Source organism: Eleutherodactylus coqui, chromosome 2 (assembly GCF_035609145.1).
Source record: "Eleutherodactylus coqui strain aEleCoq1 chromosome 2, aEleCoq1.hap1, whole genome shotgun sequence".
Lineage (NCBI taxonomy): Eukaryota > Metazoa > Chordata > Amphibia > Anura > Eleutherodactylidae > Eleutherodactylus > Eleutherodactylus coqui.
In genome coordinates, this window is record NC_089838.1 from 41,688,429 (window position 1) to 41,713,551 (window position 25,123).

Genomic DNA, 25,123 nt, shown 5'->3' on the forward strand with positions numbered 1-25,123 from the left:
GTGTCAGCTGTTAAAGACAGCCAAAATTCATTGTGTGCAAAGTAGGCTCAGATCCTAAGTCTTCTCCCCACATTGACACCCCAACATGTGCCATATTTGTATGATACATGTTAGACAGGGGTTCAAGTAAAAAAATGTTATAGTTTTGCTTTTTTTGCCCTAAAGAACTTTCAACATCTTCATAGAGTTTCAATTATGGCTTTTGGTACCCATTTATTGCTAAGACGCAATGCGTATGTTGAGTTTGTGATGCTGGTGGAGCTTATTGCCCATATTTAATAAATGGTGGCAGTATTGATATTCTTTAACGTGTGGGCCATTTGGGGTATGTACTGTGCTCAATTTGTAGTCTGATTGGAATATTGTTTACCCCTTATAGTTGCACCTACAGAAGGGTGTCCCATGTCCCTTTTCATCTCCTCGTTAAGTGCGCCCATTTCATGTGTTGCTCACTAGTTACTTCTGATTTAGGAAAATATTGAAAGCAGAAAAAACTGCTGAAAAATGTTTTGTACCACATCTATGATGTGTTTAGACACTTTTTTTCACCACATCCGAAAAAGCGGCGTGGCTTCATGGAAAGTAGACCTGGTTCCACTAAAAAGGCCGTACAGTCTAAATGTGACATTGTGCACTAAAATGAACCGACTAATAGGTGGTATAAACTTAGTCTAAATCCACACCAGATTTATCATCAGTCTGAGTCACTGCGATAGGTAGGATTCATTTTTAGACTGCATAGTCTCATTATTAGAAAGTCTAAGTAAATCTACAACATAACGTGTATTTTGAAATTTACATTGTCTATTAATCTTGGTATGTAACAAAATAAATTAGCTAATGCTATCTGGGTCACCATTCATTGATACTGATGCATCGATCCAGGTGGATAGTTGTAAATGAATAAGTAAATTAGTAAAATATCCTTGTTATGTAGATTTGCTGTTTTTTTTTTTTACTACAATATAAACTGTATGCAACGTATAGTACCAAATAATTAAGTAAAGAAGCATAACAGTATCTGCTCAGCATACAGTTTGTGTTATTATCACCTCCAACAACTGGAGATTTTCTGTCTACAGTAAAAAAATGTGTAAAGTGCTGCTTGCCACCTCTCTTCATTCACACTATAAATCATACTGGTTCTGCTAACAAGTATTTCCATGCATCTAATTAATATGAAAAGCAGTAAGTGAACTCCTTATTTATGAAGATCTACTAGATGCATGAATACGATTTCCTATCATCTCCTTAAGGTTTTAGATTTATCTGTTCAATTACTTTATGTTGTTCCTCTGTTTCTGCAATACCCACAGGCCAATGAGGACCTACAGAATAACATAAATACATTTGGCAGTTGACCTGGTTCTGCTTTTCTCAATTAGGAGGCTCTTTGTTTAGACAAAGAAGAAAAAATACAGCATGTGCATGTTCCTTAATAGTCTTACTCATGAAATTCAGAAAAAAAATAGCATGGCCCATTTTAGCACCACAGTCAATGTCACTTTTTGATATTATTGGCCAGTCTCCTGCTGTTTCTTATTCTGGAAACCTGTGATGACATGCTCTTCCATATCAATGTCACATCCACAGTAGTGCTCATTTGATGAAGTCTTGCAATTGCAGTGGTTTATACTGGAGCAGTAGAGATGCACAAAGTCATGGGACTAAGATCTAAGAACCATCAACATAGAACCTAGTCATCCATGTAATAGTGCTAGCATTGCACAAGTACAAAGCTAAAGTTACTAGGCACTGCATAATCATGTGAGCACTAAACATGATATCATTATGGACAGTTTTCTGAATGGCTTCCCATAATCCTCGTAATGAAAATAGGAAAAGTGTGGAGCCTACAATGAATGGCTACTTCATTAGAGACAGCTACCTTTCACAATTAGAGCTTCCATGAATGGAAATTAGAACCATGACCTAGGAGTACAGCAGAAAATCAAGTGAGCAAGTTTTCTGTGGATCAGTTTCAGTGGGAAAATTGAGGGATTTGACTGACTTTGATTGAGGCCTGGTCATCAGTGCTAAACAAGCCAGGGCCAGTATTTCAAGAACTGCCAACCTTGCAGGTGCAAAGCTAAAGGTTCATGGGCCCAGGTGCAAAAGTTTATCTTGGGGCCCCCCAACTTCTCTTAACCCCTTAACACAGAGGCGTAACTTGAAGCTTCTGGGCCCCCATGCAAAACCAGTAATAGGGCCCCCAACAATAATGCTTTATTCATAGTACTGGGCTCGTTGTATGGAGAAGAGAAGCCTTATGAGCCCCCTAAGGTTCCTAGGCCGAGTGCAACCGCATCCCCTATAATTACGCCAGTGCTTGTAGGGCTTTCTTGTGCAACACTGTGGACAGTATATAGAATGGTGTGAAAAAACATCTAGCGAAAGAGGATTCTTTAGATGTAAATTACTTGTTGATGTAAAGGGTCAGCAGAGAATACAAATTGCTGCCATAGGACTAGGTCTGCAGCTCAATTTTGGGCTTCTGTTCAGTGTATGGAGCTGTGTGTTTCTGGCTTACAGTGGCTCCATGCACTGTGGCTCCAGCCAGCCCCTGCTGATCTGGTATTGATGATCTAGCCTCATAGTCTAAGGCTTTATTCTGATGGATGAGTATGAGTTGTGCCTGAGAATCTTGGGCGTAACTCACATTGATCAACACACGGACACCTATCTGCATGCCATCCAATCTGCATGGACAGTGCCCATTGCATGTCCTATTCTTATCCTTGATATGAAATAAAATAGAAAATTATTTTCAGACAGACTATGGGTCCATGTGAAAAATTGCTTATGTTTATACCCTCATAAGCTATAATGGGTCCAAATATGCCCTTGTGAAAATCCCTAAATCTGGAAAACTCCTTTTAATTTAATTTAACTTTTCTGCCTAAACCTGCAATGTATCTAAATCTATCTGCAATATAGCAGAACGAAGCAAATAACCTTTGCCTTGCTTTTCCTTAGCTTTCAGCTATTTAAAATGTAATATTTGATATTATTTAAGCTTATTGGCATGTTATAAATAATTAAAGGATGAAACCTTAAATGGTTTGCTTAAAATTTCAAGTAAGTGCACTTGCAAATACATTAGTGTACATCAAGGGATACTCTTATGCTGACTAACAGGCTTTCTCAATCTACTGTATATCTAGATAAGTTCTCAAAGCAGACTAAAACCTCCAAATTTGCAAGATTGGCAGATTAGTGTTTGAGCATAATGTCATTGTGGTCATTATATGGAGTATCATCAATCAATGGAAATATTTGGCCCAAGCCAAGATTTGCTGTGCATATACCGGTATTTCTAATAATAATGAAGGCATGAATGATACATGAACATGATTGTTTATCAAGGTTCACAGCTATACAGCAAATATAACAGCGTGATCACTAGCTTTAATTAACACACACAGGCAGCTGCTTGTAGACTTGGTGGACTGAATAAAATAGGCTACTCTTATATGGTACATGTCTGCTCATGCTGTATATCGTTGTGCTACAGTGTAAATGCATGATAAAAAACTGTAGTATGCTTCAAATGCAGGTCACTTTATGGAGGTATTTTTTTTTAGGGCAGAATACAGTGCTGGGTAGAGCCTTGTGTCACGTAGACTGTTAAGGCAGCAGAAATGCCCTAACAAAAGCTTTAGCTCATGACCCGAAGGTTGAGGGCTCAACCCCTGCATGGTTCAGGTAGCTGGCTCAAGTTTGACTCAGCCTTCCATCTTTTTGAGGTCGGGAAAATAAGTACCAAGCTTGCTGGGAGGTAAAGATGACGGGGGAAGGCAATGGCAAACCACCCCGCAAAAATAGTCTGCCAAGAAAACGTCACCCTAGGAGTCAGTAATGACTCGGTGCTTGCACCAGGGGACTTTATCTTTACCTTACCTGAACTGCAACATAATAAGGATTTGTAGGGACTTCTCGTAGCATTGTAGGTTTTGTGCACATGGCAATTGAGAGTGGATGCCCTCCCTCCCCCCAAAAGAATCAGAGCTAGGTGCATAGGAGGGATCAAAAGAAACAGAGACAAAGTCAAAAGGAAACACAGAAGGAAAGGAAAGTGAATTAAAATCAGATGCAGGGAATTAAAATCAAATGCTGTAGGGAATTGAAAAAAGCAAAACAAGATAAAAATGTTGAGTGCATGAAGACATCAGTAAGGCAGACGCTCTGCTTGTAAGTTTAACACTGACTTCATGTATTTTTAATCATGTTATTTCAACTGAAGTCAGCAGTAAAAGAGACAGCTCTAATAAGACAGCTCTTATAAGACAGCTCTTAACTTTGTCTCCAAGTATTTCTCTCAAATTGAATTCTTAGAAAAAAGGCTAAAACTTTAATGAGGTTAGATATAAATATTGCATATTTAATGCACAATATATTTTACACCTGTATTGAGTGATTTCATAATCTGCCACCAAGATTGAAGGGGCTTGTGCCATTTAACCTGCTGTTTTTGGTTGCCACTTGATAGCTGCTGCTCATGCTGCACTTTGTATGGTTCTAGGTCTACCACCAGGACTGGATTGTGCTGTGGTGAATGGAGCTACTGTAGATGAACTCGAGGAATTTGGGTTGAAAGACGATAGACTGTGACCAATTAAATGAATAATTATCTATCTGCCAGCTACACCTATACTTGCCTGGTGATTGCTCCTGTGCTTAAGGCAACCTGCACAAGGGGGGATTTACATTGTGGGATCTGGATTGTTCCCCTTCAGATTCTGCAGTAAATACCGCCCATAGTATGCTGTGGAAAAATGATTCTTTCTGCAGACAAGCAGAAACCAATTGCAGCCTCCGCTTGTGGGGGAAAGATTGCAGCATGCTCCATTTTTGCACAGATTCCATGTTGACGGCTTCTATTGAAGTCAATGGAAGTCGTCCGATCCGTTTCCCTTCCGCAATTGACATTGTGGAAAGGATGCGGATTCCACGTCATCGCTAGGCGATGATGCGGGAAAAGCAGGAGTTAAAAAAAAATCTGTTTTGCACATGTCCAACGGCGAGCCATGTGGACCAACTACAGTACAGGTAAGAGAAAAAGAAAGCAGGTAAGCATGGATGCCACTGCTGCCAGAGCGGGATTCCGCTACGGAATTCCGCATGCGGAATCCCCCCGTGTGCAGGCGGCCTTACAGAGGAATGATATTTGTTCTGCGAATGGAGGCAGAGTGGGCAGGAAATCGTTCAAGTCTGCCCACCTCCATTCCCAGTAATAGGCAGTCATTCATAGTTGAATAGTTTACACGGCCCAACAGTCGCTTGCTTTTCAGTTTTGCTAAAAACCAAACAAATCTGAGAAGTAACTCTGATTTTTCAATTAGTCAGCAGCCGTGTGTACTAGTGACAATCATTTCCTAAATTGGCTGTTTTAAGTGATAATTTGGGTGATAGTCACCCCATGTAAAGGTACCAAAACTACAGTGGTCGAGTAAAGACCCATTTAGACACAACGATTATTGCTCAAAATTCGCTCAAAAACAGTAAATGTTCGCCCATCGTGCACATTTCATTAAGCCGTCGCCCATCGTTGTCTTTCAGCGTGCTGAAAGACGACGATGAGCCTTATCAGGGATTCACAGCGGGATACAGCTGATACTATTGTTTCAGCTGTATCCCGTCCCTGATAACAGGCTTGGTATGAAGAACAGAGCGATCCAGGTCTGTTTTCCATACCTGGCATGGAGCGCTCGACTATATAACAGTGCAGAAAACATCTGTATGCAGAAGACAAGCAGGGACACCCCGCTAGTCTTCTGCATCCTCTGCTCCCAGCGCTCGGCCGTATAACAGGGGGAATAGCTGCATGCAGAAGACAATTGGGGACACCCTGCTTGTCTTCTGCAGCCTCCGCTGGCAGCACAAGGTGATCGCTCATCTTGAGCGATCATCTTGCGCTGTAAATGATACAACGATGATCGCTCAGAAGTCACTTGAGTGACATCTTTTGAGCGATAATCATTGTGTCTAAATCAGCCTTTAGTGAGTTATATTCTGAAAACTCTGCTTTGGGCATCAAAAGAGCTTGTCCTGCTAATGATTACAAGAAGATTAGACAGCCTCTAAAGAATCACTTTTTGAGAAGTTATTGTTCAAGTTGCTTCACATGAGAAATAGGAATAACATTGCATGGTATCTTGGCAGGTAGTAATGTCATTAGCACAGATATAACCACAGCTATATTACCCAATAGGAAGCCTGAAGACTGAAAGTGCCCTCTCTGATTCATAAACATGACTTTGCGCTATTTTGCTTCACCATTAGGTTTGTCAATTGTACAGAAAATGTAATATTTGGCTTTACCTTATCCTTTAGTTTCTGCTCAGGCATGGATTGGCTGCAATTTGCATTACTGAAGTTCAGCTTACAGTCAATAAAATAGAAGGTCTATGACTATGATATTGGACCCTATCATTTCTAGTTATGCCACCTTTGCAGTGATCAGAAGGTCAAAAGAATAAATATTTATTTAAAAGAATGAAACATTAATTTACTTCTGTCTGCTTAAAAATGTGAGAAATTCTCCATCAGACTTTTCATAACACTAATGCAACCCCATTATATTAGTTTTGCTATTTTTATTTTTCCACCCAAAAAGATTTCAATTTTTTTTTCAATGGAATTGTATAGATAATGGGTCACATTGAAGATTCATCTTTGTCACATCTTTTAACATGACAAAAGCATGGCTTTTTAACGGTGATGTGTAGATTTTTTTTATATCCACTGTAAGTATGGTGGCATAAATAACATGAAATTCCCATTGCTTTGTAAGAATGTGCTTGGTCTACCAGTGGAAGATACAGTGGTCAAGGGAACTAGTGGTCAAGCTCTACAGAGCTTAAAAAAGGCTACACTAGCCGAAACACGTTGCTCATAGTTCTTAAATAAAATAATTGCGATTTACTAAGATATCTAAGCGACTGAATACCACGATCTATTCCACACGAGCGCCGAAGTCTTTTTCTCCATTTCCTAACAATGATTTCATGTTGTCATTTTCCTTTTTCCAGGTTGGAATGTTGTAAAATATACTCAAATAATTCAAATGTGAGCAATATTTACAGAGCGAGAGAAGGAGAGCGGAACCAGCAGAGCCTTAGCTGTCACAGTGTGAGAAAAGGAGGGAGCTATGTAAGGCCTTGTTCACACAAGCGCTGTTTTAGCGCAGTATAGGTGGATGAAAAAATTGTGCTTATACGGTGCTAAAAACCGTGTGAATGGGCAGCTGCTTACTGGAGCAACTGTGCTTAAAAAAGTTCAGCTGTTCCAGGAGGAGAGAGAGAAGCCCTGGACTGCTTCAGGATTTCCCCATAGCAGGGAGACCGAGCGGAGCTACAGTATGCTCATCCTGTGTGCTAAAGGCAGGGACAGAGCAATCACACAAGGATAAAGGCAAGCTGAACTGAGCATGCTCAACCAGGGTAAAGAGCAACTGGAGGATGTGTCCAGGGGCAAAGTAAACGGAGAGTGGACATGGGATGTTTAGGGAAGTGAGAAGTCAGGACTGGTCCATTTTCAAAAAGTGGGCGTTTCTGCAAAGTTTATTAATTTCAGATATAATACTCAGTGAGTTACCAATGTGATGTTGGGAGAACCCCTTTATGTTACCACCTTTGTATCATTGAAATCCTTGTAACTCCATCTATAACTTCAATCACAGAAAAATGGCCGTTACTTACTGACTGAGGAGTGCATATAGATGCATCCTCCTCTCACCATGCAGGTAGCTGACTACCAAATGGAGGAGCCAATAACACCTGTGCAGGACACCGATAAAACAACCACTCACACTGCCTCCTGATAATGAGGGGGGTGGATGCTTGGCGTACACTCCCACACATAGTTGATACAGGGTGCCAGACCATTCTGATATATGTAGTTCACCATGCAGACCAGCAACCTATTAATGACGCCATAATAATTCGGCGGGTTGCCCTGCATATCCATCAGTGAACCACATTGGTACTGCCACCCTAGGCTCCCCCTGGAGTCTTAATGCCACACTGCATGTGAATGATAGATAATAAATGCAAGGCATTGGTTGGATGTTGGCCAAGATACATGAGCCCACTAACCACTTCACGGTTCCTTGCATTGTAGTGGGTCCCTACACTAATATAAATGCATCACAGAAAGGGAAATAAAAAAAATTAAAAACAATCATAGAAAAATGGCCGTTACTTACTGAGTAAGGAGTGCATATATCCTACATACGAAATCTGGTCAGGCCGTGGACATTAGGCCTCAGAGTTAGACTAGAGCTACATGATTTTGTCCACAACAGTAGTTGTGCAACCAAAACCCCAGTGTATCACAGCAATATTGTTCTGCAATTGAACTCAATGGAATCACAGTGCAAGCTATAGGCACAGTTTCAGAGCAAGCTGAAACTTGCACTGCAACTGCAATACGTTTGATGTTAGTGGGATGTTGTCGTGCTACATGGCAGTTTTGCTTAGACAAATGTGACTGTTTGGGTGTCTCTTTGAGGTGCTTCTGTTGTATTTAGTTTATTTTGGAGGACTGAATAGCATAGTTGATTACACTTTTCCGTCCTCCCAAAATGCAGGAAAGAAGCTGAAATCATGTCAAATGGAGACCAAGGTGGTCCCATTAAAGTCTATGGTACTATCCAAGGTTCTGTTGGAATGCTATTTTTGTTGATTCCCTCGGAAACCAGTGTAATTTTTTTGGGGGGGTGGGTTTGAGCCTCTGATCTTAGACCTCAGCAATGTTATTGGCTTAGCTTATTCAAGATAATGGGCTGTTATATCAGACACATTTCATGGACTGAAGTCATGCTGCTTCAGAAAAGAAAGTTGACCTTTTATTTTTATTTCATAAAATGCAAATAAAATCTTAATACATAATTTAAGTATTCCCCATGTGCATAGCACAGTTTACAAATCTAGTTTACCACGCACTGATAGTAATATTTCAGCTTAAACATATTTTTGCAAATATGCAAATTTGTATTTTTCATATTTATTTGTTAATTGAAGAAGTTGTATTTACCTGGTGTTGCACTGGAAACCGTTGGCCACTGTTGTTCGAGTCCTACCGGAGCGCCACGTAAGACTGCTGCTCCTTCCATATGTACAGCACTGTACAAGACAATAATTAATATTCAGATTAAGGTAAGGCATATTTGCAACACAATTTCACAGAACTGACATACACAGAACACTGTCACAAATGTGATTGCTCGCAGCAAGAGAAACCAAATAATCTTGTAGATAGGATTTCTTTTAATGGCTCACAAAGTACATGATATTATAGCGAGCTTTCAGACCTCTCAGGATTCTTCCTCAGGCATAATGAAATAAATCAGAAGAGGCAGGCATATATATATATATATATATATATATATATATATACACATACTTATGACAAGGCACAGACATGATGTGATTAATTTGCACTTAAAAGAATTCCACAACAGGATGAGTAGAGAAATTATTAGATACTTAAATAGTCAACTGATAAAGATGTGACGGTTTTATGGTCTCTGAATTAGTGTTAGGGAATCACCAGGCCAGCAATGTTATCTGTGCTATAGATGTATCATAGTTCCCAGTCACGCATGAATCCTCTTGAAGAATTTAACCCTCTGTTGTAAGTGTCAAAAGTTGTTATAAATTTGTACTCCCCACTTTCATCTGTGCTATGTTGTGTCTGTGACTAGAAAAGTGCTCGGCCACATGTAATTCTGTTTTTCTCTCTTTATTTGTGTGGCGATGAGATCTCATCCTTGCTTTCAGTTTTTGTCCTGTTTCTCCAAAATAAAGAGCGCCAACAGAACATTTACTGCACAGGATCAGGTACACAACATCGGATGTGAACTGTCACAAACATAACACATGGCAGGGAATGTATAATCAAATTGCAGAAGTCATTGTTCAGAGGGAGAAGGAGATGAGCTGTGACCTGGTGAATGGTGAATCTTGTGTTATCTATATAGGTGTTACCTTTCATTATAATTCTGCCTGTGAAAATAATGAAGTGTCAATCTATTATGAGGCTCAGTGAAGATATGCATTTTGGCTCATATTTTCATTTATGTTATAAAAGGTATAATATAATTACATATCCACTATTTGTGATTATTTTGTCCTCTAAGAACTTGAAAACTGAAATACAGAAATTACAGCAAATATAAGCAGTTAAAAAGCAAAATACTCTGTTTTTTTATCCAGCTTATTTGGTAGTGTTGAATGAACCAAAACAGTCGAAACCTGTTTCGGGACAATCTTTGCTAAAAATTTGGCTTGGCACCCGCTAAAATAATTCTTCTTCTTTCATTGTTTTCCTTCTTATTTTTCCTTCTTCTATTACCTTCTTTTCCTTGTTTTTAATTTTAATTGTTCCTTTTTTCCCCCTTCTTCTTTTTCTTTTCTTCATTAACATTGCCTTAAAAACAGCTCTAAAGTAGAGATGAGCGAACGTACTCGGTAAGGGCGATTTCGCAATCGAGCACCGCGATTTTCGAGTACTTCACTACTCGGGTGAAAAGTACTCGGGTGCGCCGTGGGGCAGGGGGTTGCAGAGGGGAGTGGGGGGTAGCAGCGGGGAACAGGGGGGAGCCCTCTCTTTCTCCCTCTCCCCCCCACTCCCCGCTGCAACCCCCCGCTCACCCACAGTGCACCCGAGTACTTTTCACCCGAGTAGTGAAGTACTCGAAAATCGCGGTGCTCGATTGCTAAATCGCCCTTACCGAGTACGTTCGCTCATCTCTACTCTAAAGTATTTCGATGAACTCCTGGGTGAATTAAGAGTGTTATGCAGGCTTCTATGATTCTTAGAGAGTGTTATACACCAGTTTTAGGGGTATTGGTGAAGTTCCAGTTTGGTTACAACTAAAGCCCCCTGTCCACGGCGAATCACACCGTCTGAAGCTTTCCATAGCATTGCTATGGAAAGCGTCGGCCCCCTGTCCATGAGTGGAGAAGCATTGCGATTCTCCGCTTGCGGCCGGCAATTCGCAGCATGCTGCGAATTGCCCCGCGGTCAGCCTATCTATCAGATTAGGCTGACCTGTGGAGATTCGTCTGCAGCTCCTGTTCCCAGCGGCGGCTCCCGCGGCAGAGTTCCACCACGGGATACCGCAACGCTTGTGGACAGGGGGCCTAATTCAGACTGAACCAATCTTTTTACCCTAATTCAGCAAACTGGCTGAATCAAAATTTTGAAATGTACACTCACCACTACTCAGGGGTAGTATGTAATCTATATAAAACCATAAATCATTTCTAAATATTCATATCTGAAATGACTCATATCTACAATAATAACCCATAGTTCATATGGCCTATACCATAATTTAGAGATACATGTGTTCATTAACAATCCATGTAAGAGATTGTTGTTTATCATTGTTTATGATATGGATTGTTGATATGAATTATGGCTTTTTATAGATTTATTGTTTTTGAATAATTAATTGTGGATACATGTATTTCTTTTGCATGAATTATGATATTTTATGTATGAAGTATGATTTTTATGTATGCATTAAGAGTTAGACTTATTGCTAATGAAATGATTGCGGTGATGTCGCTGTGCCCCAACCATAAGGTGTGGTTTTGTGTTATGGCTTTATGAATACTTGTCATTTCTGTGTTTTAGGCATGCCTGAAGAAGGACTCGGTTTGGGGTTGTTTCATTTTGTCAAATAAAAACCGCTGTTAAATTTTTAAAGTAGTTTTTGACAATGTGTGTTCTGGGAGCAACGCCAAGTTCTGTTGTACTTTCTGCTGTTGACCCATTTGGGAACCCCAGGGAAGGCTCTCATGGTGGGAAATATGAATCACTATCTTGGTCAAGCTCCTTAAAGCATTTTCATGTAGTTGTGCTCATACTTAACACAACTTTTCCAGGTGAGAAGATTAACTATTCATCTCCTATTTTTGGCTTTTAACGTTACTACACCAATGTAGCACCTTTCTCTGTCTTCCCTGGTGTTTCTTTCCCTGATATTTACCATAGGGAATGCATTGGTTCTAGTAGAGGTGTGTTTTTGTGCGCACGTATGCACACACAAAAACACACTCGTGTGAAGCCACCCTTAGACTGGCATCATTGTAGAACCAGCTGCAGCATTTCCCAGAGGGAAAAGTGAGTATAGTTTATTTTAGAACATGTCCACTTCTTTTATTTTATTTTTTTTTTTTTTTAGTCGGACAATCCTTTTAATGCACATTTTGCAGTAAACATTCAATTTTGACCTTTATAACTTATAAATGTTTAAATAGCTAACATCTAATTTAATCTAATTATATGAAATATATAATACTATTTTTTTTTTTACACTAAAATTCTTGTTTTTCAGGAAAGGGCTTATATGTAAAGCCACTTATATGAAAAACAATTCTAGGGTTCCGGCAGACCCTTTGTTTTCCATGGAGTCTCCGGCAGCAGCCACGGCTCCATTGAAGGCAATGTACTGACCTTCATACACGCGTGTTTTTGCACGTACATAGGTGCGCCCCTATGTATGCACCAATGTATGCACAAAAAAACGCTCGTGTGAAGCCACCCTAAAACAGCAAAAGTCACATGACTGCTGCAGCCAATTAAAGGCCACACCAACACCGTCAGGAACTTCTGGCATCATGGCGCCCAGGATGTGAGCACTGGTGCCAGGAGAACAGGTGTTACTGCTGTGGCATTTGATTGGCTGCAGCAGTCAGGGGATGAATAGAAGTGAGCATGGTTTATTTTCATATTTTATGACATGTTTACTTGTTTAAAAAAAAAAAATAGTTGGACCCCCCTTTTAAGTGTACATACGTTACTGGGTCAATTATAGAAATAAATGTAAGTGATAATACATTTAGGGATATGTGCCTGTGTTACTAAGACACTTTTATATGTCCTATTTTCCTCAGTTGTAATGGTGGTCATGGATGTACAGTAGATACATGAAATTTAGAGATTTCTCTTGAGAACTAGAATTCTGGTGTCACATCTAGTCAATATGCAATGTGCTGTATATGAGCAAAGCTCTTACAGGGAAAGTCAACACATTTCCCAGTGTCCTATATCATGCACTTTTGTGTATACTTGATGTTGTCAACTCCATTATGCTGAATACTTAGGATAGAGCTAGACAACATGCAGCCAGACAACGCAGCCCTCGGGGAATTCACAGAATTAAAGCAAACAGTGAGATCTACATTCTGTGTTGAGGTCTCTGACTGCCAATTACTATGTGGCTAATCTACTCTTTAACAATAAATTCATAGGCCATACCATGATTAGTGGAAATGCTGCTTTGTAACCAATCCAAACAATTGTAATACAGTAGAATATATAAAACGTAACGGTAGAAAACCAGCATTGAAAGCTCAAGAACACAAGTGAAAAGGTACCATGATGATAAATGGGAGCTAAGTAACTGATACCAAGCCAGAAACCTTCCAGTGAAATGCAGTGATTCCACTGATCAGACATATGTTCACATATTTATGTCCTGGAGCGTCGGGGTATGTATGCTGCCCCCGCGGCTGAGATGTCCCCCATGCAGGTGTCATGGCAGCCGGGGGCCTTTTGAAAGGCCCCAGGGCTGCCTTAGCAGACTGCCTATCAAGCTATCCCCATGGGGTGGCTTGATAGACTGCCTGTCAAATGGCAGTATGATGTAATGCTATAGCACTACGACATACTGCAGGAGCGATCAAAGCATTGCTGTTTGTAGTCCCCCCCCCCCCCCTTTTGCCATATCTATTATTAAAAAATCTAAATCATAAAATAAAAATATATATTTGGTATCGCCGCATCCGTAAAAGTACAATCTATCAAAGTAGCATATTATGTTTCCTGCATGGTGAACCTCGTCCGAAAAAGAAAAAAAAAAGAACGCCAGAAATGCACTTTTTCAGTTACCCTGTCTTTCAGAAAAAACGCAATAAAAAGCGATCAAAAAGTCGTATGTATTCCGAATTGGTACTATCGGAAACTACAGGACATCCTGAAAAAAATAAGCCCTTGCTCAACTACGTCGACGGAAAAATTTAAAAGTTATTGCGCGCACAAGATGACGGCAGAAAATAATTGAAAAAAATTAAATGTCTTTGAAAAAAAAATAGTATAGTTAATAAAAAATTATGCAAATCTGGTATCGTAGCAATTGTACTGATCAACAGAATAAAGTTGTCATGTCGTTTATGTTGCTGTTTGTGCGCCGTAGAAACAAGATGCACTAAAAGATGGCGGAATGTCGTTCATTTTACTCCACTTATAATTTTTTTAAAGTTTTTCAGCACATTATATAGTACTTTAAATAGCACGATTAAAAACTACAACTCGTCCCGCAAAAAACAAGCCTTCATACAGTGACGTCGATGGATAAGTAAAGGAGTTATGATTTTTTTAAAGGAGGGAGGAAAAAACGAAAATGGAAAAAAAAGGCCCCGTCATTAAGGGGTTAAATAATATGCAATAATTGTCATCATCAGAAAAAAATATTTAAAATTTCACTTTTGATCTTTCCATATAGTCTTGCTATAGTCAGGTACAAAGAATGTAAAAAAATGCTTACAGAAACTCTATGTCAAGTAACAGGGATGGATTGGGCATGGGCTGTACCAGGAGAAATGTGGCCAGGAAGACGAAGAAGACATGGTTTGGATAAGTGGAACACAACCTAATATACCTGCTCTTTGTGAATTAATAGGCCTCCCTAGAAACTGCAGATACTGTTTTTCTGCACACCAATATGGTCACATCATGGTATTGTTAAAAATGACTGCCACTTTATGCAAGGGCCACATTACTTCTCCACAACCCAGTGAATGGGTGGAACATTTTAGAACCTGATTGAACATAGACAAGTAAGGACTTGGTAATGCAATTCATGAGGCCTACAGTTAATCTCCCTACTTGTCAAATTTACCTGAAATCATAGGTGCGATACACTTAAAGAAGTTTTTCAGGAGTGGAAAAAATGTAATGGACTGGAAATGTGCTAAAATATAAAAAAAAGCTATATTCATAGTAAAATATCATCACTTCATCTAGTTCCAGAGTTGCAGTCTCTGCTACAATGGTCACATGCCATTCCTGCTAAACATGACCAATCAGCCATCTCGATACAATAACGTGTTATACAAGCCTACACCCACTTTTCTCAATGTTGTAAAAAATAAATTGTACGCTCAATTAACATTAAAGGAACTTGTGCAATTTACGACATAAAACTGCCATAAACTAAATAATGAATTTGAGCCTCTGAACTTGTCTTAGTTATTTATGAGTGGCCCCATATCATCATTTATATTATTAGAAATGATTTTAGAAGTGATTGTTGCTATCTTAGAATTCTTTTACATAGTCATAGTTTTTAGCATCCTTAATCAGTTCATTCGTCCAATATAGAAGACAATTTCTTAGACTACATTACATTCATCTGCTGCTCAGATATCCGTTCAATGTTTTATACTCCCAAGTATAATGACATCTGACATCAGTACACTTAACCTAGATATCCAGCTACAGTATAAGCAAAAATTGAAGTAAGATTTTCATATCAAACAGTATATAGTACAAACGTCAGTGACTGTCTTGTTTGTCAATTGCACTGCTATCTATTCTACACTACATTCCATCACCAGTCTACCTTCAAGGCTGGAGATGCTCTTTGTTATTTTTGCGTCCTTTATGGGGGGATTGTAGATCCGGGGCTCCTCCTGTATTTTAGGCGCTGCAGTATTGAGCCAGGGTTATTGTACCTTCCCCATATACTATTTTGACGCTTCAAATGATTTTCTAGGAATTAGCAATAAGTTAGTCTATCCTGCTACAGTGATTTACCACACTACATTCCAACACCAATTCTGAAAGAGGCAATTGCCATTTGGTTATTTTTTTCTTAATGAACTCTACCGAATCATATATTCAGCCTAATAGATAACAGATGTAGTACAATACTTAATTAGAAAGAGAAAAATGAATCCACTGCAACTATAGTGTTGGTAGAATCAACAAAAGAACATCAACAAGTCTAAAGGCCCTTTTACATGCAAAGATAATTGCTCGAACTGTCAAAAGATTGAAAGATTTAGCAATGGTTTTGCATAAAATTACATGAACAGATAATCGCTCCATTAGCTAATTAATTATCTGTGTTTTTCTCCATGAGTTATTTGCTCTGTGCGGGCGTGTGTTTAGGCGATTGTTATTGCATAAACACTTTGCCCAGATGAGCAAACATCTGGCTGGTAGATTCCATTGTTCTACTCATCACTCCTCCTGGCTAAGTAAACACTGCACTAATTGAATATGCAAAGCAAAACAAAGCCATCACTGGCTGCTGGAAACAATGAACCAACTGCATTCAAACTGAAAGAATTTCCAGCAATCGAACAATGGATTTTATGCCAGCCTAAAAACCTTGGCTAATGATAATTGAGCAAATAGTGCACAACTGCCTGCATTTACATGTAACGATTACCGCTCATTTTCAGCCTTTTGATCACATTTTGAGTGATAATCGTTGTGTGTAAAAGGACCTTAAACCACAAAAAATGATTTCTTTTTTTTGTAGCAGAACAAAGATTGAAATGAAAACTTACCTTAATAATGCTGACTCTCTCCAATGAATGAAATGGTATGATATACACTTAATGGTCACTTTAGTGCAGCATACAGTCTAGTGAGCAACTTTTCTATGGATCAGTTTCAGTGTGAATCCGTATAAGAATGGGAAAATCAAGCAATCTGAGCAACTTAGAAAGAGGTATGATCATTGGTGCTAAACTAGACAGGGCTAGTATTTCACAAACTGCCAACCTTCTGGGGTTCTTTCATACAATGATGTAAACAGTATACTGTTGTATGTAAAAACATCCAGTAGAAGGAGATCTCATGGATGTAAACATCTTGTCAAGGGAAGGGATCAGTGGAGTATGTTGGGAATCATTTTAATGACCAGGCAGTACACAGTCAAGCATAATGCAGCCAAACACAACACTGGTGCACCAACTAATGTGTCCAAATGAACAACTTGTTGTTCCTTAGCATGGATTAGCTATAACAGCTGATGACCACTTTGAGTGTCATTGCTGTGTAAGGTCAATAGGGTGTCCTCTTTCCTTAAGTAGAGCACCCAGAAAGTGTGTGGAGACATCTAGGAGGTCAGTGGCTTAGGGGGTAATCGTCTCTCCCCAAGGAGAGAACCCAGAGGTGAGGGAGGAGACTTGCTGTCTAAGAAACAGGAATTGAAACTTTGGGGGCCAAAAGAGTACAAAATTGGATTGCTGAGCAATGGAAAAACACATAAACCCAGATTTCTGTTGCACAAGCAACATGAATCGATGAATTTTTCCTGTCAGCTGTTCAGAGCATGCCAGTATCTCTATATAATTGGTGGCAACTATCCTGGACCAATATTCCTGCAGAACAATTTGAACACCTAGTGGAATCTGTGCCATGTTCAATTGCTTCTGAAAGCCAAAGGTGGTCCAATGTGCTATGAGATGGTGTCTCTAATAAAGTGTCAATTTTGTGTATTCTACTTTAAAAGTAAACTTGAAGTAGAATACACTATATACAAGAGATACTAGTAGTATACACACAGTTTTTGCTACCTTTAGGCCACCTGCACAGGGTGGAGGTGGGTTCCGCACGTGGGAGCCCACAGTAGAATGCGACCCTAGCAGCGGCAGCAGAATCCGCAACCTTTCTGCAATGTCAATTGCGGAAGGGCTGCTGGTTGGACAACTTCCTTTGTCTTCAATGGAAGCTGTCCATGCCGAATACACACAAAAAATGCAATTGGTTTCCGCAAGTGTGAAGGAAAAAGCGTTTTTTCATAGCATGCTATGAACGACACTTGCTGTGGATCCGTGTTGCGGATGATTCCACAGAAAAATGTGCCCATGTGCAAGCAGCCTTAAAGATGTTGACAATAAGTTCATTTTCATAGAATCATAGAATGGTGGAGTTGGAAGGGACCTGCAGGGTCATCGGGTCCAACCCCCTGCCGGGTGCAGGATCACTAAATCATCCCAGACTGATGTTTGTCCAGCCTTTGCTTGAATACTTCCATTGAAAGAGAACCCACCTCCTCCTGTGGTAACCTGTTCCACTCATTGGTCACCCTTACTGTCAGAAAATTTTTTCAAATATCTAATTTGTGTCTCCTCCCTTTCAGTTTCAACCCTTACTTCTTTTCTTGTGCAGATGAGAATAGGGCTGATCCCTTTGCACTGTGACAGCCCTTCAGATATTTGTAGACCGCTATTAAGTCTCCTGTCAGCCTTCTCTTCTGCAAGCTAAACATTCCCAGATCCTTTACCCGTTCTTCATAGGACATGATTTGCAGACCGCTCACCATCTTGGTAACTCTTCTCTGAACTTGCTCCAGTTTGTTTATGTCTTTTTTAAAGTCGGGTGCCCAGATTCTCATTAATTGCTTATTTCATAAAAAATTATGAAAAGAAACACTCTTGGCAAAACTAATACACTATGTTATGCCTAGAGCAGGGCCTGAAGGTGTGCTCTGTGACAAAGAAGATCAAAGAATAGCAAAAGCTATGGATACTTAAAACAGTACTGGATACTGCATTCCTGGCATCTTAAAATTATAAATCTTAAAATTCATCACATTCAGCATTAATGGGGGATTAAAGCATGACATTGAGCAGAGATTAAGATGCAGCAATTGCAAACATGACTGGAGCATTGTGATAACTTGATTTTCAGCCCTTGTAGTATATTGCAGTTTGGTTATCATAATGCGTAAATATCAAGTTAACATTTGCTATGTTTGTAACACAGTAAAAATGGAGTGATATCCAAAGCATGCCATATTACCTTGTTATACTGCCTTTGAGGAAATGCTTCCTGGGTAGAATGTGGTGGTGTATGTAGTGTGTACATGCCTATAGGTTTGTACTATGAACCCCTTGGAATGCCTTGTGTCAATGTACAAGGAAGGGCTTGCAAGAATGCTATGTGAATGGACCTTGAAGCATTTTCTTCACTTTCCTAATAATCAGGGAGGACTGTCTGAAAGTTATTTTTCCCAATTATCGGGTTGTGTAAAAAAATGTTCACTGGTCAGCTGTATATCTTTCCATGTAGACAGGGAGACATGCAACTGACCAATGATACCAATATGGGATGAACAATCATATTAACAATATTTCTTTCCCTAGCAGTCTGAATCATCTGATATAAAAGCCCTGCAGGCAACCACTGATCTCGTTGAACGGCGCTGGTCTATCGCACCAAATTGCTCTGTGTAAAAAGAACTTTACTCAACATACCAAATTACTATTCGTACAGTATTTAAAACATAATACCTCTTTCCTACAAATAATAGGAACTGTACTTTTATAGCCAGGAAGTAAATGGATGATAACATTTAGCAACGTTACCATAAGAATGCAGAATTTTCTAATTTTTAGTTAAACTAAAATATTTCAAAAAGGCTTATTTCAGAGCACCATATTTTACTGTATGGCTGTACTGTCTTTGTTTTGTGTCATATGTATTAAAATATAAAATGAAATATGTACTCACCCCTGCATTGCAGCTTTTAGTGATGCAGAGTAACGCCAGTCTGGGTTAGGATGTTTTGGCTGAAGAAGCAAATAAGAACAAATGTTTAGTTCCAGTCAGAAATCTTTTAATGTATGCAATAAATGTCAACATAAAGGATCAAACATTTGCACTGTGTTTGCCAATTTAAAAAATAGATCTAAATATCTTTTACATTTAAAGACAATACTTAATTTTACCATTCTGCAGAATTTAAAAAAAGTCTAAAAGATAAATTTGTGAAGAATAAGAAAAGTTGGATTATATAGCCAACAATTCCAAACATCCAGTGAATTGACAAATATAAGTATTTGCATGGAATGTGGTCCCTAATCATAATATAAATCATGATTAGATGTTTTTCCAGTAAAATAGTTTTAAAAAATGTATGTTTTGGAAGCCATCTGCAAAAATTTGAAGTATGTTGAAGGTAAAACACTACAATGCAAAATTCTAAATAAATAAGAAAATAGATTTCTTATTTGACAAACCTGGAGTTCTTCTGCACCACTGTTGCCAACGTGTGTAATAAAACATTTCCAACCAAAAACCTTTGATGTGCTCTTAAATAATTGATTTCACTACAATGTATGAGTGCATTAGAGTTCGACTAACAAAACAGGTTTATTTAGTCCTTGAAATTCTTCATTATTATCGTACGTTCTTATTTTGTAATGTTAACGCTAAGAATATTTAAATAGTACATTTTCAACAAAACAGTCACAGTTTCGTGGCCTTTATCAAATCAGGTTATACAACAAAATCACTGCTTGACTATTGCAGAGAGCATATAATCTCATTAGGTGAAAAGCGTAAAGAACTGTGAAAACTGTGACCAAAAAAGCAGTTACTCATACCATATAACTGTAGATAAACAAGCAAATTTACTGCAATTGCCTACAGCAACTGTGTAGTTTGAAGCCCTCCTTGGGTTGGCCCTATAACCTTGTTCCCAAGGCCGGTGTGAACCCTGGCAGATTCTTCCTATCCCCCAATATTTGCAAACAAGAGAGAGGATAACAAACCCCAGGGACTGATTGTTTCTCATTTTGAAAGGAACAGAAAGGGTAGGAAAGCTTGAGTTCACAAATGCCAGGACCCTGAGTATTAGGAGGAGGGTGTTGAGCAAGAACCAGAACTGGGTGTATTTAGGTTTTTGGTATGGGGTTCCTCTCATCCATGGATGTCCCTTGATTAAGGTTGTGCTAAGGATCACATGTACTTATGACAGTATGCCTAATGTCACTTGTATATGTTTAAGGCTGAAGTCAAACGAGCAATATTTGGGCACACCTATGTGCGCAAAATAATGCGCTCCACGGATCTGCCCAATGCGTGTGACCGAAGCTCCATGCAGTGGCAAAGAACCATGAGGCCGGCGCTGCTGCTGCCCCATTGAAAGCAAAGGGATGAAGGCAACCCTCGCAGGAATTTTCTGGAAAGGGCTTGAAAACAAGCCCTGGCTGCTGTAAAAAAAATAAAAACAAATCTATATATCACCTAGCAGTGCTGTCAGACTCTGGCACGTCTTCTCCCTGGCACTCTTCGGTAGCATCTCTTCTGGACAGGGATTTAAAAATCCCCACCCCCTGAAAGTGTTGCCTCTGATTGGCTGAGCACTATGACCAATCAGAGGCAGCACTCAGCCATTCAATGAATGACAGCTGAGCGCTGCCTCTGATTGGTCATAGTGCTCAGCCAATCAGAATCAGTGCTATCAGTAGGCAGGGATATTTAAATCCCCAGCCAGAAGAAATGCTACAGAAGAGTGCGGGGGTGCAAGGGAGAAGACACACCAGAGCCCCAACAGCGCTGCTAAATGTTTTTTGTTTTTTTTTCATTTTTCACAGCAGCAAGGGTTTATTTTCAGGGAAGGGCTTATATTTCAAGCCCTTCCTCAAAAATTCCTGCAAGGGTTGCCTTCATCATTGCTTTCAATAGGGTGGCAGCAGGGATTCTTTTATCCCTGCGGGGAGTCCCATCATCACTGAACACTGTGACAGTGCCATCACAGTGTTCAGTGATGAGGCGATTCCCCGCAGGTATTTTGTGCCTCTAAAAGATGGACATGTAAACACGCTTTATTTTGGGTACATAGGTGTGCGAAAAAAATGCTGGTCTAACTGAGCCCTATGGGTGCATTCACACTTGCTTTCTGCTGTAATTCCATCTTTCTGTTTAGTTTTTGGAACAGAAAAATGGAATTAAAATTAAAATGAATGTTTCTATATTTTTCTAACTGACTTCAATGGGTTTTAAAAAACAAAACGGAAAGCTTTTAGCTTGCTTCTGTTCCATTAGGATTTTGTCTTTTTTACTGGAACAAACAGCACTGCTATTTGTTCTGGTAAAAAAAAGAAACCTAACAGAATGGCAGCAAACTGAAAGCATTCCATTTTCTGAAACCCATTGAAATCAATGGAAAAAATGTAAACCTTTATTTCCATTTTTATTCAGTTTTTTCCTGCACTGAATAATCTGCAGAGCACAGAAGTTTGTTCTCTAGAACTAGTCTTCCTTCTACAACTGGAAACAGGAAGTTGCAACCATAGATAGTCATTTTGGGGGCTATGGGGTACTGTCTTTGGTTCACCCAATCATTTAACATATAGTGCTCGGTCACACGATCGGAGATCCACACGTTTTTCTGCATGGAAAAAGAATGCACTGTGTGCGGAAAAAAATCTGCATGACCATGTCAATTGTCACCCATATGTTCTATCTTTGGTAGGTGTGGATTTTTGCCCGCACACACGGTGCATTTTTTATTCCTCACGGAAAAATGTGCTGATCTACGCTCGTCTGACCAAGCCCTATATGTTAAATGATTGGGTGAACCAAAGACAGCACCCCATAGCCCCCATAACCGAGCCCATATTGAAATATTCCAATATTCTTCCCTGCAGCCTGATATATCCTCCCCAACCCTTTTGTTTAAAGGTTGCCTTACACATTAGAAGCAGAGTGATGGTAAAGTCTTTATTAGTCTTAATGAAGAGGCACCACTAGCCCTGAAATGTGTTGCTTTATGAGACTGCTAATAAACCTTTTTTATTGTATTATCTGAAATTCTAATGACTATCTGTGTCTTGAATGTATTTGAGCCTGGATAAAAGCCTGGATTTCTTCTCTATGCCAATATTAGTTTGATTAGTAGAAAGACTGTAGATTATATGTGGAATATGATTGCAATATTTCTGGGTTTATCCATTCATATAAGGATAAATACTGAGCACATTGGATAATTGCTTCATGTACAAAGCACATATGAATACCAACGACCTAAATATACCTGCATATTAGAGATCAGCCCCAGGATTTTGATGGCCTCAGTTTCCATTTCAGTAATGCGCCCAAAATGTAATGCAAAAACAAGGTCATTTGGTTGTGATGTAGAACTCAACACTTGCAGCTAGGGACAAATCTTAATTTGATTTAATTAGTGGTTTGGCCCACAAACAAGTGTGTGGGAAATAGACCCAAGGATATAGAAAGGAGAAGGAAGCTAAAGAAGGTGGTTAAAAATGTGATGGGGTTAACCAGAACCAGAAAGATGGCCCCATTTTCATATGTTTCATGAGGCCTCATTACCTCTATGTACATCACATCATATAAACAAATGCAACGACTAAGTCAAGTATTAAATTAAAATACTAACAAACAAGACCATTAATATACTTTATCATTATTTAACACAACCAAAAATAATCTTATTTGTTTACATTTCATTTATCAAGTATGCTTATCATAGCTCTCATTCTCAATGTCCTTCAAAGATAAGGTCATACAGTTTGAGTTCAATGTCTTAATATGTAGATGTGTAACATCACTAAAAAGCATTTTTCTATACAGTGTAAATTCAGGAAAAAACTTCAGGGCATAAATAAAGGCCATAAAATGATTTATATTAAATAATTTAAAAGGAATCCACTTAAGCAGCTGCATTCACAAAAATATCTTGCTATATTGTACTCCATTGGTGTTCCTATATATAGATGCACCTAAGGCCATGTCTGTGCACTGTAACATTTCTGTCACATGTCTACTTGGAAGAAGGGCAGAATCCACAAACATTGCTTAAAACTGTCTGTCTGCTGTTTTCTAAAGCGCATGAAGATTTTTATTGCCTTTATGCACAGTCCAAAGCACATGTATTCTCAGAAAGACTTCTAATAGAATTATGTTTTTAACTCTTCAACTCTTTATAGATTTGTGGTTTGGAAGACAATCATTTCTAGTATTCCGTGTACAACAATAACGGACATGGCATGTAAGAAAAGTATAGTTTTCATTAATTATGTTTAAAGTAAAATATTTGTTTACATGACATGGTTTTTCAAGGTTATTCTTAGGGTATTTCTTTCAAAAAAGGGAAAGTAGCAAAAAAAACAACAACACAACATTAGAACTGTTGAGAGGGTTACATGTTGAGACCCAAACACTGGTTAGCCTTGTAACATGTCTGACATTTAGGAAAGATTATGAAAAATGAACTTATATGGTTAAAAAATATTGTGGAGCTCAAGCAGAGTTTCTAATGGTCAATAAATATAAGGACATTCTACACAATAAAAATAAGTATGTCTTTAATTATGTTTATGGTTGGGTGTTATGTTTATTGTAAATGTAATTATCATTTTATAGGTCACTGTAAATTCTGCTGTTGTGTTCATATTGGCATCTTCAGTAATAGACTGGAGTGAACTGAGAATTTGGGCATTATGACAGTGACAAAGGGTCCAAGACTAAAGTGAGCCTGGAGCTCTTTGGTTGGTATGCTTAAAATGGCATGTTTGTATATATTTTACACGTACATTTAATGTACTGCACACTGATGTGGAGCAAACACCTCGAAACAGCTGTCTGTGTATGGATTCTGTCTTGGCATACAATGCCCAGTCATTGTTACAAGGCTTTTACAACGAGTCTAACATTGACTTGCAGTAATGCTGCCTTCTAATAGATGGTGCTGCAGAGTTATTGTTTCATCTCCCTTATTTTCATATTACCCAGAGGAGCATGAATGGCCTTATAAGTCTCCTGTTAAAAAATGGCAAACATGGACATGAACAAGGGGCAAGGCAAACAGGGACATAAACAAATATCTCCTTATATGTGTACATGTGTATTCTGTAACGTTAAACTAGGCTATGAACACTCAGAGTCTTACTGGCACATAAACTGCAGAACTGCGAAATGGACACGAAAATCACCGGCAGGTGAACTCAGACGCAGTGGACATAACTCATGAATAGATATAACACACTGACTGACAAATGCTCAAAACACTCACCTACATACCTGCCCACATAGCCAGATGGAATAACTATAGAATGTACAAGGTATTAGTTCATATTTTGGCCAAGATACCTAAGTCCACAAGCCTGACTTCAAGGGTCCTTGTTGTCTTGCGGGGCCCTACACTAACGAGACAACTAACCCCAGGAAACCTGTTGCAATGTGGGGCAATCGTCCCAATAGGGACGAGCCTGCGCTGGAACCTGGGGACTTACCTTGTTCTAAATGATAAACGACCCACCGCAATACAGTTCCTACTACA

At 39.1% G+C, this 25,123-nt stretch overlaps 1 protein-coding gene across 2 annotated transcripts in view; it reads right to left on the reverse strand.

Moving 5' to 3' along the window:
- The window catches only part of LOC136611244 (protocadherin alpha-C2-like), an 82,513-nt gene that overhangs the window by 29,676 nt on the left and 27,714 nt on the right, over positions 1–25,123 (reverse strand). The window contains exons 2-3 of one of the 2 annotated variants that reach the window (XM_066590674.1): positions 19,546–19,604; positions 9,037–9,125 (exon numbers count right to left, since the gene is read on the reverse strand). In XM_066590674.1, the coding sequence (XP_066446771.1) occupies positions 9,037–9,125; positions 19,546–19,604 (148 nt within the window). The remainder of the gene's footprint in view (positions 1–9,036; positions 9,126–19,545; positions 19,605–25,123) is intronic. The other variant, XM_066590675.1, reaches the window with a different exon arrangement.